Source organism: Scophthalmus maximus, chromosome 1, assembly GCF_022379125.1.
Source record: "Scophthalmus maximus strain ysfricsl-2021 chromosome 1, ASM2237912v1, whole genome shotgun sequence".
Taxonomy (NCBI): Eukaryota; Metazoa; Chordata; class Actinopteri; order Pleuronectiformes; family Scophthalmidae; genus Scophthalmus; species Scophthalmus maximus.
Genome location: NC_061515.1, coordinates 31412203 through 31428325, shown reverse-complemented (window position 1 = coordinate 31428325; position 16123 = coordinate 31412203). Strand labels below are relative to the sequence as shown.

General features: G+C 44.6%; 3 protein-coding genes and 1 long non-coding RNA gene across 5 annotated transcripts; 1 reads left to right on the top strand and 3 right to left on the bottom strand.

Annotated features, from left to right (window-relative positions):
- Positions 1-4124: 4124 nt before the first annotated feature.
- On the bottom strand, positions 4125-8718 carry dnajc27 (DnaJ (Hsp40) homolog, subfamily C, member 27). The gene is made up of 7 exons (XM_035636971.2): positions 8322-8718; positions 7857-7939; positions 6857-6926; positions 6568-6732; positions 6358-6480; positions 6103-6263; positions 4125-5988 (listed from the first exon to the last, which is right to left on the bottom strand). The coding sequence occupies exons 1-7, from the start codon at positions 8406-8408 to the stop codon at positions 5856-5858; spliced, it is 822 nt and encodes a 273-aa protein (XP_035492864.1). The 5' UTR covers positions 8409-8718; the 3' UTR covers positions 4125-5855.
- Positions 8719-9152: 434 nt separating this feature from the next.
- LOC118312438 (T-cell surface glycoprotein CD3 zeta chain) lies at positions 9153-12679 on the bottom strand. The gene is made up of 8 exons (XM_035637033.2): positions 12488-12679; positions 11062-11159; positions 10944-10988; positions 10796-10861; positions 10110-10142; positions 9958-10011; positions 9684-9713; positions 9153-9586 (listed from the first exon to the last, which is right to left on the bottom strand). Exons 1-8 carry the CDS (start codon positions 12540-12542, stop codon positions 9521-9523), a joined length of 447 nt encoding a protein of 148 aa, XP_035492926.1. The 5' UTR covers positions 12543-12679; the 3' UTR covers positions 9153-9520.
- On the top strand, positions 10989-13221 carry LOC118312446. The gene is made up of 3 exons (XR_004794222.2): positions 10989-11525; positions 12188-12333; positions 12432-13221. It is a non-coding gene; the product is annotated as an uncharacterized LOC118312446 (long non-coding RNA).
- Positions 12823-16031, bottom strand: creg1 (cellular repressor of E1A-stimulated genes 1). 2 transcript variants are annotated; one of them, XM_035637011.1, is made up of 4 exons: positions 15646-16026; positions 14880-14999; positions 14684-14797; positions 12823-13566 (listed from the first exon to the last, which is right to left on the bottom strand). In XM_035637011.1, exons 1-4 carry the CDS (start codon positions 15940-15942, stop codon positions 13480-13482), a joined length of 618 nt encoding a protein of 205 aa, XP_035492904.1. In that variant the 5' UTR covers positions 15943-16026; the 3' UTR covers positions 12823-13479. The 2 variants fall into 2 exon arrangements, with proteins under 2 accessions (XP_035492904.1, XP_035492913.1); XM_035637020.2 differs by lacking the exon at positions 12823-13566 and adding an exon at positions 14309-14394 and having other exon boundaries at positions 15646-16031.
- Between the last annotated feature and the right edge of the window lie 92 nt (positions 16032-16123).

Sequence of the window (16123 nt, the reverse complement as noted above, 5' to 3'; positions counted from 1 at the left end):
GTCCTGGTCCTGGTCGTGGTCCTGGTCCTGGTCCTGGTCGTGGTCGTGGTCGTGGTCCTGGTCGTGGTCCTGGTCCTGGTCGTGGTCCTGGTCCTGGTCGTGGTCCTGGTCGTGGTCGTGGTCGTGGTCCTGGTCCTGGTCCTGGTCCTGGTCGTGGTTGTGGTCGTGGTCCTGGTCCTGGTCATGGTGAGTCCAGGGTGGAGACAGTAATAATAATAATAATAATAATTCATTTTATTTATGGGCCCCTTTCTCAACACTCAAGGTCACCTTACAAAATCAACAATAAAAACCCTCAATCCATCCAACAAGCAGTCATAAAAGCAGGCAATAAAACAACATGATAATACTAATAATAATAAAAACAAGAGAAAGGGTGGGGTCATTCCAGTCAAAGCAAATGAAATGAAAACGAGTAGGCCTGTCTGAAAAGATGGGTTTTCAGGGGAGATTTGAAAGTGATAATGGAAGTGGAGTGTTGCATGTAGAGGCAGAGAGTTCCAGAGGTGGGGGGCTGAGCGACTGAAAGCTCTGTTCCACAGTGACGAGTGGAACGAGATGATTTGACTGTGCCCATGTGGGGACTGACCTCTGACCCCAGATAAAGACCATTTCAGGCTAATGATCTACAGTGGGCCTTGTGCCTGGAGGTCAAAGGCCACCCAGGGCAGTCAGCTGATCCAATCAAATGTAAATAAAACAAGTGTTCAAATACTTTGAGGATCAGAATACTTTTTAGCCACTGTAAAAAAAATACTTCAAACATTTCTATGCAATAATGCAACAAAATCAGTTATTGAATAAGAACAGTCACTAGAAATAAACTGTAATGAATCATCAATATGTGATGTGACACTGTTTAATGAGGTTGAATAATTACTAAACAAAAACTGATTCAATATAAATGATAAGAAATAAACCAACATAAATAAATATGGATTAGATCAAAATAATGATAGAAAGTCTAAAGGGCAATAAAAAAAAAAAATAAATAAATAAATTACTGACCCAACACTGGTAAATAAAAGATGGAATATGTTTGGATAACAATAAAAAAAATGTAATTAACGAAGAACATTAATGAGATAAATTAGGCAATTAAGCCTATTCATTCTGAAATAAAACAATAACAACATTTTAATGAGGAAAAGATCATGAGATGTAATAAAAACAGCATCAAACAAACTGTGAGACAATAAAATATCTTTGTATCAAACCATGATCAACAGATAACTGTGACAGTAAAACATGGAAACATTATGACACAGTGAATAAATTCTGTTCCAAAGTCTCCAACACTGAGGAGCAGGTTATCTTCAATCGTCATGTGACTCATCACCACGACGACGCCACGTCTTTGTCTCTAGTGCTCATGTGGAACGGGAACATTCTTGTCCAAAACAGGTTTGGACAAGAAATAAGAAATTGTGGAATAAAATCTCAGTTTGAACCATGGACTGTATATAAACACGAGTCTGACGAAAATGATGATTTTCTTTTGTTGCAGTTTCCTCTTCTGCTTCGTTGAATCAGCAGATTCAACAACTGTTTCAACATGTAGAGACAAACTCACTTCAGGAGAGTTGAACTGAACTGAGACGTTATCATCTGTTCAGTCATGAAGAAGAATGACTTGATGTGTTTACTGTAACTGTGACGAATCATGTTGGTGACGACCAGAGACGTTCGTCTCCGTCCCGAAGAAAACTGTTGGTCCATTTGCTCCAGGTCCGATGACATGAGGACAGACAGTGTCACGTACTGTGGACTGTACTAATACTACTACTACTACTAAAGAAAACAGACAGATATGATATTATATGTATATGATGTAATGCAACGATGATAAACTTTGTGCTAAATGTGTAACAAGTAATTGTGTGATTCAATTCTGAAAGAATTTAAACTATTAGAGATTAAAATTCTTGTTTTGAAGCAAAAACAAAATCTTTAATACATGAATAAATACTAACCGATAGCTTTATCAGATATTTGTGTGTTTACCGTACCCCCACCTGCTCGTCTGGTTACCATCGCTCAGCCCCCCACCTCTGGAACTCTCTGCCTCTACATGCAACACTCCACTTCCATTATCACTTTCAAATCTCCCCTGAAAACCCATCTTTTCAGACAGGCCTACTCGTTTTCATTTCATTTGCTTTGACTGGAATGACCCCACCCTTTCTCTTGTTTTTATTATTATTAGTTTTATCATGTTGTTTTATTGCCTGCTTTTATGACTGCTTGTTGGATGGACTGAGGGTTTTTATTGTTGATTTTGTAAGGTGACCTTGAGTGTTGAGAAAGGGGCCCATAAATTATTATTATTATTATTATTATTATTATTATTATTATTACTTGAACGTGTGTTGCAGTGCGCGCACCCTCAGACCCCGCGACACAAAGAAATCTGCGTCGCTAAGCGAGTCGTTGCTTTGCGTCGCCGGGTGAACACGAGTCGCCGACGAGCGCCTTGTTACGGATCTGCCTGCGAGACAACGGGCGGGGGAAATTTACCGCCTGACAAATCACAAGAACCTGAAGAGTGAGAATTAAAATCCAAAAATGTCAAATTGTCATTTAAAGTTACAAATATCCGAAAAATAATCCCTTAAAGTTAATTTAGTACAAATTTTAAATCAACCTGCAAAATCATTTCAGATTAAAATCAGGTTCATTCTTGAATGGATGGATGAATGATTGAAATAATGAGAAAAATACACAGATTAAATGAATATATTACAATTTCATAATTGAATAAAAGATACATTTTGAAATGATGAAACAATTAAGATAAATTCATTTGAGATGAAGTTCATTTATACATTCACGTAAATTGAAACGACTCCATGACATCACAGCGTCTACCTGTTGGTGCCGGCGATGTAGCGTCGGTGACGGTGATGCGGTGGCGTCCTCGCCCCGGGCCTCCGGCGAGCCTCAGGTTGAACAGGTTGTGACGGTCAATGATGTGTCTGACCCACAACAGCTGTTTCCTGCGCAGGCTGGGGGCGGGGGGTCAGAAGCCCCGCCCCCTGGTGTCTGGCTGCAGTACAGGTCGGAAGCCCCGCCCCCTGGTGTCTGGCTGCAGTACAGGTCAGAAGCCCCGCCCCCTGCAGTCTGGGTTAGGGTTAGACAAAGAAGGGTCACCGGAGGGCGATGACTGAGGTCACAGACGTGAGTCGGATCATACCTTCAGTTCTGGACGTTCACAGTTGATCAGATTGTCTTGCTGCCAAACAACGTCACGGGCCGGTGAGTGGACGAGCTGGGCTGTGGGCTGTTGGCTGTTGGCCCAGTTGTGCCGTTGACCCGGTCCAGGTCCAGGTTTCAGGACTCAGATAATCAGACGCAGACGTCGGAGTGTAAATCCCGAGCGGACCTGAAACAGGTTACACGACAGACTACCTGTGTCCAGGTGCATGATGGGAACGTGGCAGAACGCCAGCCAGGTCACATGTCTGACTCCAGCTTCACTCACCAGGAGAGTTTATAAAGTCACAGCCGCTGACGTCGACCTTGAACATAGGTCAACACACAGTGACACACGAACACACACAAACACACGAACACACACACGAACATGCAGTGACACACGAACACACAAACACGCACACACACACGAACACGCAGTGACACACGAACACACAAACACACACGAACACGCACACACACACGAACACACACACGAACACGCAGTCACACACGAACACACAAACACACGAATACACACACACGAACACGCACACACACACTAACACGCTGTGACACACACAAACATACTCAGTGTCTAACCTTGCTCAATTTCTTTCTGCAATTTAATAAACACAAATTTACTATAATATTATATTACAATGTCTTTGGCATATTAAAAATGAAACAGCTTTAAGTTGAGATGTTTTTCATAACATTTCTATTTTCATGGTTTTCTGTTTGAATGTATTATTAAGTTAATTTATTGGTATTAGTTATTAATTCAGTTTGTGTTATTATGGTTCTAATGTCATGGTTTTACTGTTTTTCATTTCTGTTTTGGAAGATTATCTTTCATGTCTTTAATGCAAAATGCAGCATGTTCTGTTGTCATGGTTTTAAATTTTAAAAAATCACATTCAAGCGACAAGTAGGAGCTCAGACATTTATTCATCCTGTGCATCCACAGGTTTGATCGCATATAGATATGACATGTAGATAAAAACAGATATGATGACGTATCCATGCTGCGTCACTTATTTACAGTATGAAACATGATCAGTAAACCAACACTCACCGTCGCCATGGAAATGCTCTCGTTCAGGTAAAGACGTCGTCATGTGATATGATTTTTACTCGAGGCAAAAGAGCCAAACGGCTGAATATTGACAGTGACTTTTTGATTGACAGAAGGTCGTTTGAGGAAAACGTTTTTTCAGTCTTTGTTTTATGTACAACTTGTTCGGGGTCACATTATGAATTTGAACAGAACATCTTCAATATCTTGAATAAATGAGGGAACATGAGTTAATATCTGAGAGCAGGAACGAGTCTGGATCACTTTTACAGTTTGTAAGTGATGATTTTGAAGTAAATGATGTGAATACGAGGGCAGATAGAATAGATGTTAATATTAATAAAAATAATAATATATGCAGACAGAAGGCACCAGTTAGTCAGGGAACAGGTTGTTGTGTGGTGACACAAGTGGAAGATTTAAATCATTATAAATCTTATGGACACTTTATGAAGCTGACTCCGCCCCCCAGTAAACATCAGACGACTGGTTCCCTCACTAATGAACCAGTGAAGTCGGGAGTTCGAGACCCGGACACGGTCTCTTCTCTTGGTTGCAGCGACCCGGCGTCACCAGGAGGTGGCGCCAGGTCGTGGTGTGTGCGGATGTTTGTGAGGACTTGACAGGTTCGACCACGTGACGAATACAAAAGTTCATTTTCTATATTTAACATGCGTCAATGATTTGGCAACAGGCTTTAGAAAGTGTGGATGTGCGTCATGCTAATGAGTATGTAGCTTCATCATAACGCGTATGTAGCTTCATGCTAACGAGTATGTAGCTTCATAATAACGAGTATGTAGCTTCATGCTAACGAGTATGTAGCTTCATCATATCGCGTATGTAGCTTCATCATAACGCGTATGTAGCTTCCTAATAACGCGTATGTAGCTTCATGCTAACGCGTATGTGGCTTCATGCTAACGGGTATGTGGCTTCATCATAACGCATATGTAGCTTCATGCTAACGAGTATGTAGCTTCATCATAACACATATGTAGCTTCATAATAACGAGTATGTAGCTTCATGCTGACGAGTATGTAGCTTCATGCTAACGAGTATGTAGCTTCATGCTAGCGAGTATGTAGCTTCATGCTAGCGAGTATGTAGCTTCATGCTAACAAGTATGTAGCTTCAGCATTTTAAAGGCTGTGAAATGTGAATTAATTCAGAATAAAAGTAATAATTAATAAAAAACTGTTGTTTGTTACTTTACGGACTGGATTTGTTTCAATAATTCGCAGATGATCAACAAACGTTTCACTGTGAGACACACACACACACACACACACACACACACACACACACACACACACACACACACACACACACACACACACACACACACACACACACACACACACACACACACACACACACACACACACACACACACACACACACACACACACACACACACACACACACACACAAACAAAACCTGGTCATCAACCAGACGTTGTCAACAACATGGCACATGAGCTTCACACGTGATAAATAAATAATAGATAAATAAATAAATAAACAGTTTGTTGTGCGGAGCGTGAGTTGGTGAATCGTCCGTGGACAGTTTGTGTCTGTACGTTATTTAATGTTCTTCAACAGCGACGTGCGAGCGTTCACCACGGCCTTGAAGGCGTCTTCGCTGCCGGGGGCGACGCACTTGTCCGGGTGCAGCAGCACGGCCAGCTTCCTGTACGCCTTGTTCACTTCCTCCCTGGAAACAAAGAGGCAGGAACCAAAGTGAGACGCACCAACGACAGAGCAGCGAGGAAAGAATAAAGGTTAAACTAACGACGGCCTGATGTTCGACCCGAGGCCGTGAACTCACCGCGTGGCGCCGGGTTTCACGCCCAACATGTCCCATGAGTCTTTGCTGTTGCGGATGCGTCGGATGGTGTCGGCTTGCTCCTTGGTGAAGCCCACGCTGACCTCAGCCACCGGACGCTTCCCGCCATTTTCACACATGTCGGTGATGGACGAGAAGAAGGCCTGCGTGGACACACACACACACACACACAGTGTGAAATACACAGTGATACATTCTCAGAGAGACGTGACAACAGTGTGAGTCCTCGTCGTGAACCTGGAACATCTCGTTGATTCCCTCGCCGCTCTGAGCCGACGTCTCGAAGTAGTGAAACCCTCGTGACTCCGCCCACAGTCGACCCTCGCCCTCGTCCACCACCCGTCGCTTCGTCAGGTCCACCTGCAGGAGAGTCACCGTGGTCACAACAACAGCACGTTTGGCCCCGCCCCCTGCCCCCCCCCCCCCCCGACAGTCGACGGGTCCGACCTTGTTGGCACAGACGATGAACACGATGCTGTCCATGTTGGCCTGGGAGCCCATTTCCTGTTTCATTTCGCCGAGCCAGCTGTCGAGGGCGTCGAAGCTGTCCCGCAGGCCGACGTCGTACACAAGCAGGACCCCCTGACTGTCCTTATAGAACTCGTTACGCACCTGACAGACGACACAAACAGGGGGTGACTCCACCTGCTGGCAGCTCTCACACATTACAGCTCTGTTAATACACAACGTCATTCGACTGTGATGATGTCATTGGCTTGAAGTGCTTCACACTCACTTCGTAGAAGAAGGGATGTCCGGCCATGTCGAAGATGTTCACTTTGATTTCTCTGTCGCGGACCTGAACTCTGAACACACACGGGAAACACACAGGGAACAGATGAAGTACAGGTGTAGTACAGGTGTTGTACAGGTGCAGTAGTACAGGTGCAGTAGTACGGATGCACCAGTACAGATGCACCAGTACAGATGCAGCAGTACAGATGCAGCAGTACAGGTGCTGTAGTACAGGTGCAGCAGTACAGGGGCTGTAGTACAGGTGCAGCAGTACAGATGCACCAGTACAGATGCAGCAGTACAGGTGCTGTAGTACAGGTGCTGTAGTACAGGTGCTGTAGTACAGGTGCACCAGTACAGGTGCTGTAGTACAGGTGCTGTAGTACAGGTGTAGCAGTACAGGTGCTGTAGTACAGGTGTAGCAGTACAGGTGCAGTAGTACAGATGCAGCAGTACAGGTGCAGCAGTACAGGTGCAGCAGCACAGGTGCTGTAGTACAGGTGCAGCAGTACAGGTGCAGCAGTACAGGTGAAGCATTACAGGTGCTGTAGTACAGGTGCTGTAGTACAGGTGCAGTAGTACAGGTGTAGCAGTACAGGTGCAGTAGTACAGGTGTAGCAGTACAGGTGCAGTAGTACAGGTGTAGCAGTACAGGTGCAGTAGTACAGGTGTAGCAGTACAGGTGCAGTAGTACAGGTGCAGCAGTACAGGTGTAGCAGTACAGTCGCAGTACAGGTGTAGCAGTACAGTCGCAGTAGTACAGGTGCAGCAGTACAGGTGTAGCAGTACAGGTGCAGTAGTACAGGTGCAGTAGTACAGGTGCAGCAGTACAGGTGTAGCAGTACAGGTGCAGTAGTACAGGTGTAGCAGTACAGGTGCAGTAGTACAGGTGCAGTAGTACAGGTGTAGCAGTACAGGTGCAGTAGTACAGGTGCAGCAGTACAGGTGTAGCAGTACAGGTGCAGTAGTACAGGTGTAGCAATACAGGTGTGTGAGCTCACTTGGTGACCCCGTAGTCGATGCCGATCGTCGCCAGGTACTTGGGGACGAACCTCTTCTCACAGTATCGTTTGATGATGCAGCTCTGGGGGGGAAAACGTGACTTCATCGTGATAATATCATAAAGAATAAATTCAATAAGATTCAATAATGGCCGATGTTCACAGATGGAGCTGAACTTCCTGAACAAGAATGTGTTGAAGCTGTGTTCCATAATAATCAGGTGCAATAAGCTGATACGAATAAAAGTTGTTGATTTGTAAACGGAGTCTGGCGTCACAATCAACAACACAACGTGACCCTGACAACCACAGCGCCTCGCGGTGAATTATTAAAGTCAGATTTGATTTCATATCTCTCGGTGTTGTCGAGTGAGCCCGGGTGTCCGGGCTCCCGGGCTCCCGGGTGTCCTGGAACCGGACCTCACTTGACGGAGGTTCGGTCTCGTTCAGCCGGCGGACTCTCACCTTCCCCACCTCGGCGTTCCCGAGGCTGATGACCTTCACGCGCAGCGACTTCTTACTGTCTCGTCTCTTCGGCGCGTTCGTCTCCATCGGACTTCTGTCAAACTGCGGGGGTTTGCGGTGAAACCGTGCGGGAGGGGAGGGGGGGGCGGGGGCTGGAGTGGACCGCGGATGTCGCTGATTGTTGCGGCAACGCGCCTGTTAGCGAACTGGCTAATGACGAGTCGGAGCGTTGAAGAGAACAATTGTCAGACTAATGACGTTGTTCACCTGTGACGTCGAGCTCATGTTTCCATCGCGACCGACGGCAGAGACTCGGAGTCGGTTAGCCGCTTAGCATCGATGCTAACCAGCTGCTAGGGACCGTCAAGCTAGCCGCCAGAGAAAACACACAACTTCCGCTCATTCTTTTCAAAAGAAAACTATAACAGGACGCTAAGGAATCATTACTTCCGGTATTTTCAATTTTTTTTTTCTGCTGCGCGGTTTAAAAGACTTCAGTAGTAAAAGTCTCATCATATTAATTGAATAAGTGGTTATTGTATATTGATATTGAGGATTTCAATCACTTGTAAGGCAAAAATGAAGGATAACTATCATAATATTTAGTAAGATTAGACTTTATTTTGTAAACCGTGAAATAAATTTATATTTAATTTAATAAATTAGATTAAAATCTTCTACAGCACATAGATGATCCATTCAAATTTACTTTTAATGATCATCTCGTTTAAATATGAGTCACATTATTATTAATGAGAATTTGTGATGTGTAGGATATCACATATTAAACATGACATGTACATGTTTGTTATGGAATGAATCAAATTAAGGTGGTTTTGTTTGTGTCCACCAGGGGGCGGAGCTGAGACTTTAATATGAAACATTTTTTTAATCATCAGCAAAACGTTTTAAACAGAAACAATCATAACAAACTGTTTGTTAATCAGACAAATTCTCAGGAAAACATCAAATTATCAAAAATCTAAATCCAGATTAATCAAACACGGATAATAAACAAACACAAGTGGATTTGAAGTAAATTATTAAAAACAAAGCTCAGAAAGAAGAAGAAGAAAAAAAAGGAAACGCAAAGCTTCTAAACATATTTTTAAATTCACAATAAAATGGCAGCCTAACATACGGAGGCCTGCAGGGGTCATATCGAAACATGATCACATGATGATTGACAGGAGGCGGAGTTAGCGAGCAGGAAGCGGCTGCATCTGGAGAGAGTCGTAGGTGTCTCTGGTGGCCGAGCTCAGACCCTGAGGAACGCCGTCAATCAGTCAGTCAGTCAGTCAGTCAATCAGTCAATCAATACATCAGTCAATCTGTTCATGTTTTACAGAGCGAGTCACTCACCTGATAAACCTGCTCGTTCTTTTTCTGACGCTGCAGAAGAAAAAAGAGTCAAACCACAAAAAGTGATGAAAATGAAATAAAGTAAATAAAAACATTGATGAAATTGAATACATAATTCATTTACTTCTATTACTTTAACACAACAAGTTAATCAAATATAATAAGTGATTGTGAGTGATGACACGATCATAATAATTATAGCACTGTTATATTCCTGTGGTTCAAATCAACATAAGAATAATTATTGTGATGAAGAATATGACTGAAGCACGACCTCTCGTTTGATAGGAAGCTCCTTGTAGTCTCCGTCTGTCCGTTTGCTCAGGTCCTGGACATGAAATATGAAACATGTATGTTATTAATATGATACATATATAAACATACAGTTCAGTCATAATGTTCTTTATGAATCATGTTTGTAGTCACCGAGTAGGGGGATTCGTCGTGCGTCCAGCGGTTCTGTAAGAACAGACAAGAACAGTCTGAATCAATGTGGTTCTAAAAGAAACTAAGTGTTACCTGGTGAAGGTTCTGTCGAGATCTGACCTGAAGAACCCAAACATCATCTTCTACCTGATCTGAGTCTCTGAGGGTTCTTCTCATGGAGTTCTCTAAATGTTCTCTATTCTTTTACCACCAGTGTGTCGTGGTTCTTGTGGGCGGGGCTTCAGGGTTCTCTCTGTGTTCTCTGGAGTTCACAGTGGTTCCTTCAAGTACCTCAGAGTAATAGAACCTAATAAACGAGGCCCTGAAATGTTCTAATGAACTGTTTTGGGGTCTTGTGGGTTTCAACAGGGAACATGTCAGGGTTCTTTCAAGGTTCTCTGGGGGTTATTTAAATGAAATCAAAGTTTCTTTCAGAGTTGGTCAGGTTTATTTAAGGTTCTTGTGATTCACTTCAGGTTCTTAAAGGTTCCTGAAAGAGCGAGAACCCTAAAAAGACTCAGCAGATTGTAGAGGAAATCTCAAAACAGGATTCCTCAAGGTTCCTGACAGAACCCAGACAAACTAAGGAGCCTGATGTCGGACCGCGAAGGTTCTGAGGAGAACAACTGGAGAACAGAGGAATGTTTGTCTGGTGTCGGCGTGTTAATAAAGTTGGGTCGACTCACTCGTCCTCTCTCGGCATCTCGGACCAGCGGCTGGTAACCGCCGCCGCCGTCAGAACCTTTCAGATCCTGAACACAACGCACACGTTATGATTCTAATATATTAATAATGACACAGAGATGAAACAGGAAGTGGAGCGCGGTGACTCACGGTGTAGAGGGCGTCCTCCACCAACTTCCCCTTGGTCCTAAAGAACTGCAGAGCGACGTTCAGGTCAGTCAGGGAACGCGAGTTCTGTTTGAGCTCAGATGAAGTCTGCATCACTCACCTTCTCCTTGATGAACATGCCGGTGATGACGAGGCCGTACACGACCAGGAAGCCGTCCAGCAGGAAGCACAGCTTGGGGTCGTACAGCGCCATGGCCTCTGGAGGTCAGGGGTCAGAGGTCAGACACCGGACGCGCACACACACAGTGAGTACAATACATCCGACACCACGGTCACATGACTGCAGCTGTGATCTGATTGGTCGCTGACTTTCCTCACTGCGAGCTCCTTTTTTCTGTTGAATCTTTGAAATTCAGCGACTGAGTCGCACGTTTCCTCAGCTGCTGCTGCGGAGCGCAGGTGGTGTGTTCTCGTGTGGTTCAGTGTGTGTGTGTGTGTCTCAGGAAACCTCAGTGAGCGTTCAAACAGGTCAGATCCTCTCGTCTCGACCCGTTTCAACATTCAGCTGCCGAAGTTTCCATGTGGCCAAAAGTATGTGGACTCCCCTTCAACACTGACTGTGAGGTAAGAGACCCTCCCTCCTCCTCCTCCTCTGACAGACACCAGCTTCAGTAGAAAATATCTCTAAGACAAATCGACGACCCGCTCTTCGACTCCATGGCAACGCCTGTATCTTCAGGCCACATCAGGCCCCGAGACTCGCACGCTGCGTGTGGTCTGATGAGAGCAGGAAGTGAGAGTGTGCGTGTGTGTGTGTGACATGCAGACCAAGGAGTTTCATCGATGACCTCAAATCCAAATTAAACTTTTGTCAGTTTTACAGTGTTAAAAATAATCATTATGTTCATGTTAAAGTGATTATAGATTAATAACAGATGAATAAATCAATAACTAAACTTGTGAAGTGATGAAACAACGAGACACGACAGAACAACTGGTCGTAAACAAACTGTCAGTCAACGCAGCCGATAACATCATGTAACATTAATGAAGTTACAAAGAAAATATGATTGTTTTCATATTTCCCAACTGAAGTGAAGGAGAATAACCCTCAGTTGTTTCCTTCAGATGGTAAAAGTACAAATAATTAAGTCTTTGTTTCCAGAAGAACTCATCAGAAACCTCCAATAACACGATTATTCATATTCATATCACACATCAGAAGTTTATTGGTGAACTAGTTATAAGTGGTAATCAAATTATTTTGTTTTTGATTCATAATAAAGAAAAGTGACTGAGGCTCCAACATGGCCGCCAGAGAGAAGCGGCTCCGCTCCTCATTCTTCATCTCTGGTTTCTGATCGATGCAGCTGACGGATCGATGGATCGACGTCTCGATGGATCGATGGACGTATCCATGGAGACGCTGCAGGTGAGTGGACGGTTCAACACCAGATCATTTAGTGATTATCTCTAAAACAAACCCTGAGCAGACGCATCACTTCCTGTTCTATGTCTGTCACCCATCAGGCATCCTGAAAGTCAAAGTGTCGGTGAAGGTGAGTGGTGTGTTCACTGACTCTCACCTGCAGTGGGAAACGTTGAGGCGACGACCATCAGACCAAACGTCCACGACTTCATGTCTCCGCTCGCTTCAACGACGTGACACCGAGCAGACGCCGTCGTCTTGTGTCGTCTGCTGTCTGAGTGGAGCAGGAAGTGGTGAGGAGCTGCTCTGCCAGGTGACACACATGCGCGTCATGTTTCTCTCCCACACACTTGAACAGTCTTTGTTCAGATGGAAAAAGAAATTCAACAAATCAAAACATTTAAAAGATGAAAATATGTAAAACACATGAAGATGTTTCAGTTTGTGTCGTATGAAGTTCAAACCTCAATAAACACAAAATGGAGGCGTCTCTCTTCTTTAACACAAAACTTTATTTATACAAGTCATCAGTTATTTTTCCTTTCAAACAGAAAAATAGAATTTCACAGCAAAGTTATAAAGTTATAATCATTAAGGCAAAATATTCTCTTTAAGAGGAAAAACATAGTCGTCCGAAAATAAAAATAAACTACTTTAGGAGCAAAGCAATAATGACAAACTTAAACCCCACCCACCGCCGACGATCAGATAAACCCCGTCCCTCCCTGAGAATAAACCACACCCCTGTTTGGAGATAAGCTCCACCCTCATCTATGACGGCCGCCTTGTTGAGGAGTTGCCCCCCCTTACCAAGCTAAACCACGCCCCCTTCTAGATACCCCACCCTATTCCATCACATGTAGAAAAAAAAGTTTATTTAAATGGCCACGACACAAGATGAAAGAAGATGTGTCATTATATACTTGAGTATATTATGAATTATGATGTTTTATCGTTGGTCATATTTAGAATCTAAGAGAGATGATGATCAGCACGACGGCTCCAGACAGTGGTCAGACAGCATCACTGCACTCATCTCACACAGAAAATATACATTTATATATATATGATTATTAAACTAAAACCTCCGAAGAGCTGCTGAGGAAGACGAGTTCAGATCTGTTCACTGTCGCTATGGAGACGGTGACGTCAGTGATGCTTCCTGAACGGTGACACCTGGAAATATTCATCTGGAGAGACGGACTTCAGGCCTCCAAAGTAATCCAACACCCACACCTGGAACACAGGGGGGGGGGGGTCAGACAAAGTACTACTACACAGTACTACACACAGTACTATTACACAGAAAGTAATCCAACACCCACACCTGGAACACAGGGGGGGGCAGACAGAGTACTACTACACAGTACTACACACAGAAAGTAATCCAACACCCACACCTGGAACACAGGGGGGGTCAGACAGAGTACTACTACACAGTACTACACACAGTACTACTACACAGAAAGTAATCCAACACCCACACCTGGAACACAGGGGGGGTCAGACAGAGTACTACTACACAGTACTACACACAGTACTACTACACAGAAAGTAATCCAACACCCACACCTGGAACACAGGGGGGGTCAGACAGAGTACTACTACACAGTACTACACACAGTACTACTACACAGAAAGTAATCCAACACCCACACCTGGAACACAGGGGGGGTCAGACAAAGTACTACTACACAGTACTACACACAGTACTACTACACAGAAAGTAATCCAACACCCACACCTGGAACACAGGGGGGGTCAGACAGAGTACTACTACACAGTACTACACACAGTACTACTACACAGAAAGTAATCCAACACCCACACCTGGAACACAGGGGGGGTCAGACAGAGTACTACTACACAGTACTACACACAGAAAGTAATCCAACACCCGGACCTGGAACACAGGGGGGGTCAGACAGAGTACTACTACACAGTACTACTACACAGAAAGTAATCCAACACCCAGACCTGGAACACAGGGGGGGTCAGACAGAGTACTACTACACAGTACTACTACACAGTACTACTACACAGAAAGTAATCCAACACCCACACCTGGAACAGAGGGGGGGTCAGACAGAGTACTACTACACAGTACTACTACACAGAAAGTAATCCAACACCTACACCTGGAACACGGGGGGGGGGGGGGGGGGGGGTCAGACAGAGTACTACTACACTACTCTTGTAGTACTATTGTAGTACTGTAGTAGTAAATAGCAGTAGTTGTGTTAGTATTTGTAGCATTAGTAGCAGTAAAGTAGTAGTAGCAGTAAAGGTAGTAGAACAATTTAGTAGTAGTTGTAGTACTAGTAAGTAGTAGTAGTATTTGCAGTACTCGTACCTGTGTGATGTTGAACTTGGCGAAGAACCAGTCGTGATCCGTAGGCCAATCAATCATCTCCGGGTGTCGACTGAACAGAGACTTCTTAGCAAACTCCGCCTCCGTCCCGTTCACCTGTGGAGCAGCGGGACAGGAAGTGAGGTGGGGTGGGGACAGGAAGTGTGTGTGTGTTTGGGGGTGATGTGAGCATCAGTACCTGGAGCACGGAGCCGGACAGGATGAGGCGGGCGCACAGCGGACTCTGAGGGTCGAAGCCCTGCTGACGACAGTAATCTGTCTGAGCCAAGGTCATGGACAGAGACGCTGCGGGGTTCACCTGCAGGGGCACACGCCGGTGTCATACATGTGTCATACATGACCCTCACTACACTGGTTCACAATAATAACTATTCAGAGAATATCAGTTTTAATTACTGTACAGAGACTCATAAACATGTCACATGTTCAGAGCTCCGTCACGTGACACGACGACAACGTGACATGTGACACGACAACAACATGTGACACGACAAACTGCTGAGTCACTGTGATAAAAAATAAACTGCTGTGTCATGGTGGAAACCCTGCCTTTACATGAATCAACTTTTTCATAACTTCTTACAAATTATTTTTATTCAACTGTGCCTGAGACGAAAATAAATATTATGATATTATTATTGTTATTATTATAGATGAGACAGTAGATACATTAAATAATTATTTTAAAATACAACATGAATATGAAACAAAAACGTATGACTATATTATATAATTAAAAAACAGAAATATTAATACACAGTGCAAAACAAAAATACATTTATATGAAACTATTATATGATTCATATAGATCAGTTCAGTGTACGATAATAAACACCACAAACATATTTCATTTTTTCACTGAGTCTATAACAGTCAGTCCAATGTATGTGTGGTTCCTGTTTCTTCCACACTAGGATCATGTGGTTCTGATCACTGCTCCTCACCTGCAGGTCCTGCACCGACGCCTCCATGCGGGTCAGGTACAGGTAGGGCGACCCGCTGCCGGAGCCCCGCGGCCCGTCGCTCACCGACAGCGTGTTGGAGAACGGCTGCCCGACCACCGGCGGGCGGGAGGACACGGTGGCCACAGAGGCCCAGTCGCACTGGTGGGCGATGAAGCGGGCGACCCGGGCCACCTGCTCGTGAGGCGGGATCCGGACCCGGAAGGAGCAGGAGCCGGACACGGAGAACCAGAGCAGGCCGAGGAGGACCGCACTCACAGGCCGGGGAACAGCACTCATCGTCGGCCTCGGTCAGGCGGACAGTCGGTGACACGGCGCGGAGGAGGAGGATAAACAACACGCGGAGATCCGGTCTGCCCTGTCCAAATAAAAGCCTGACATCCGACTAACTTCAAAATAAAAGCTGGGCTGGATTCGGACTGTTGATCCCAACAGGAAGCTCCCCTCTGACATTTCAAAC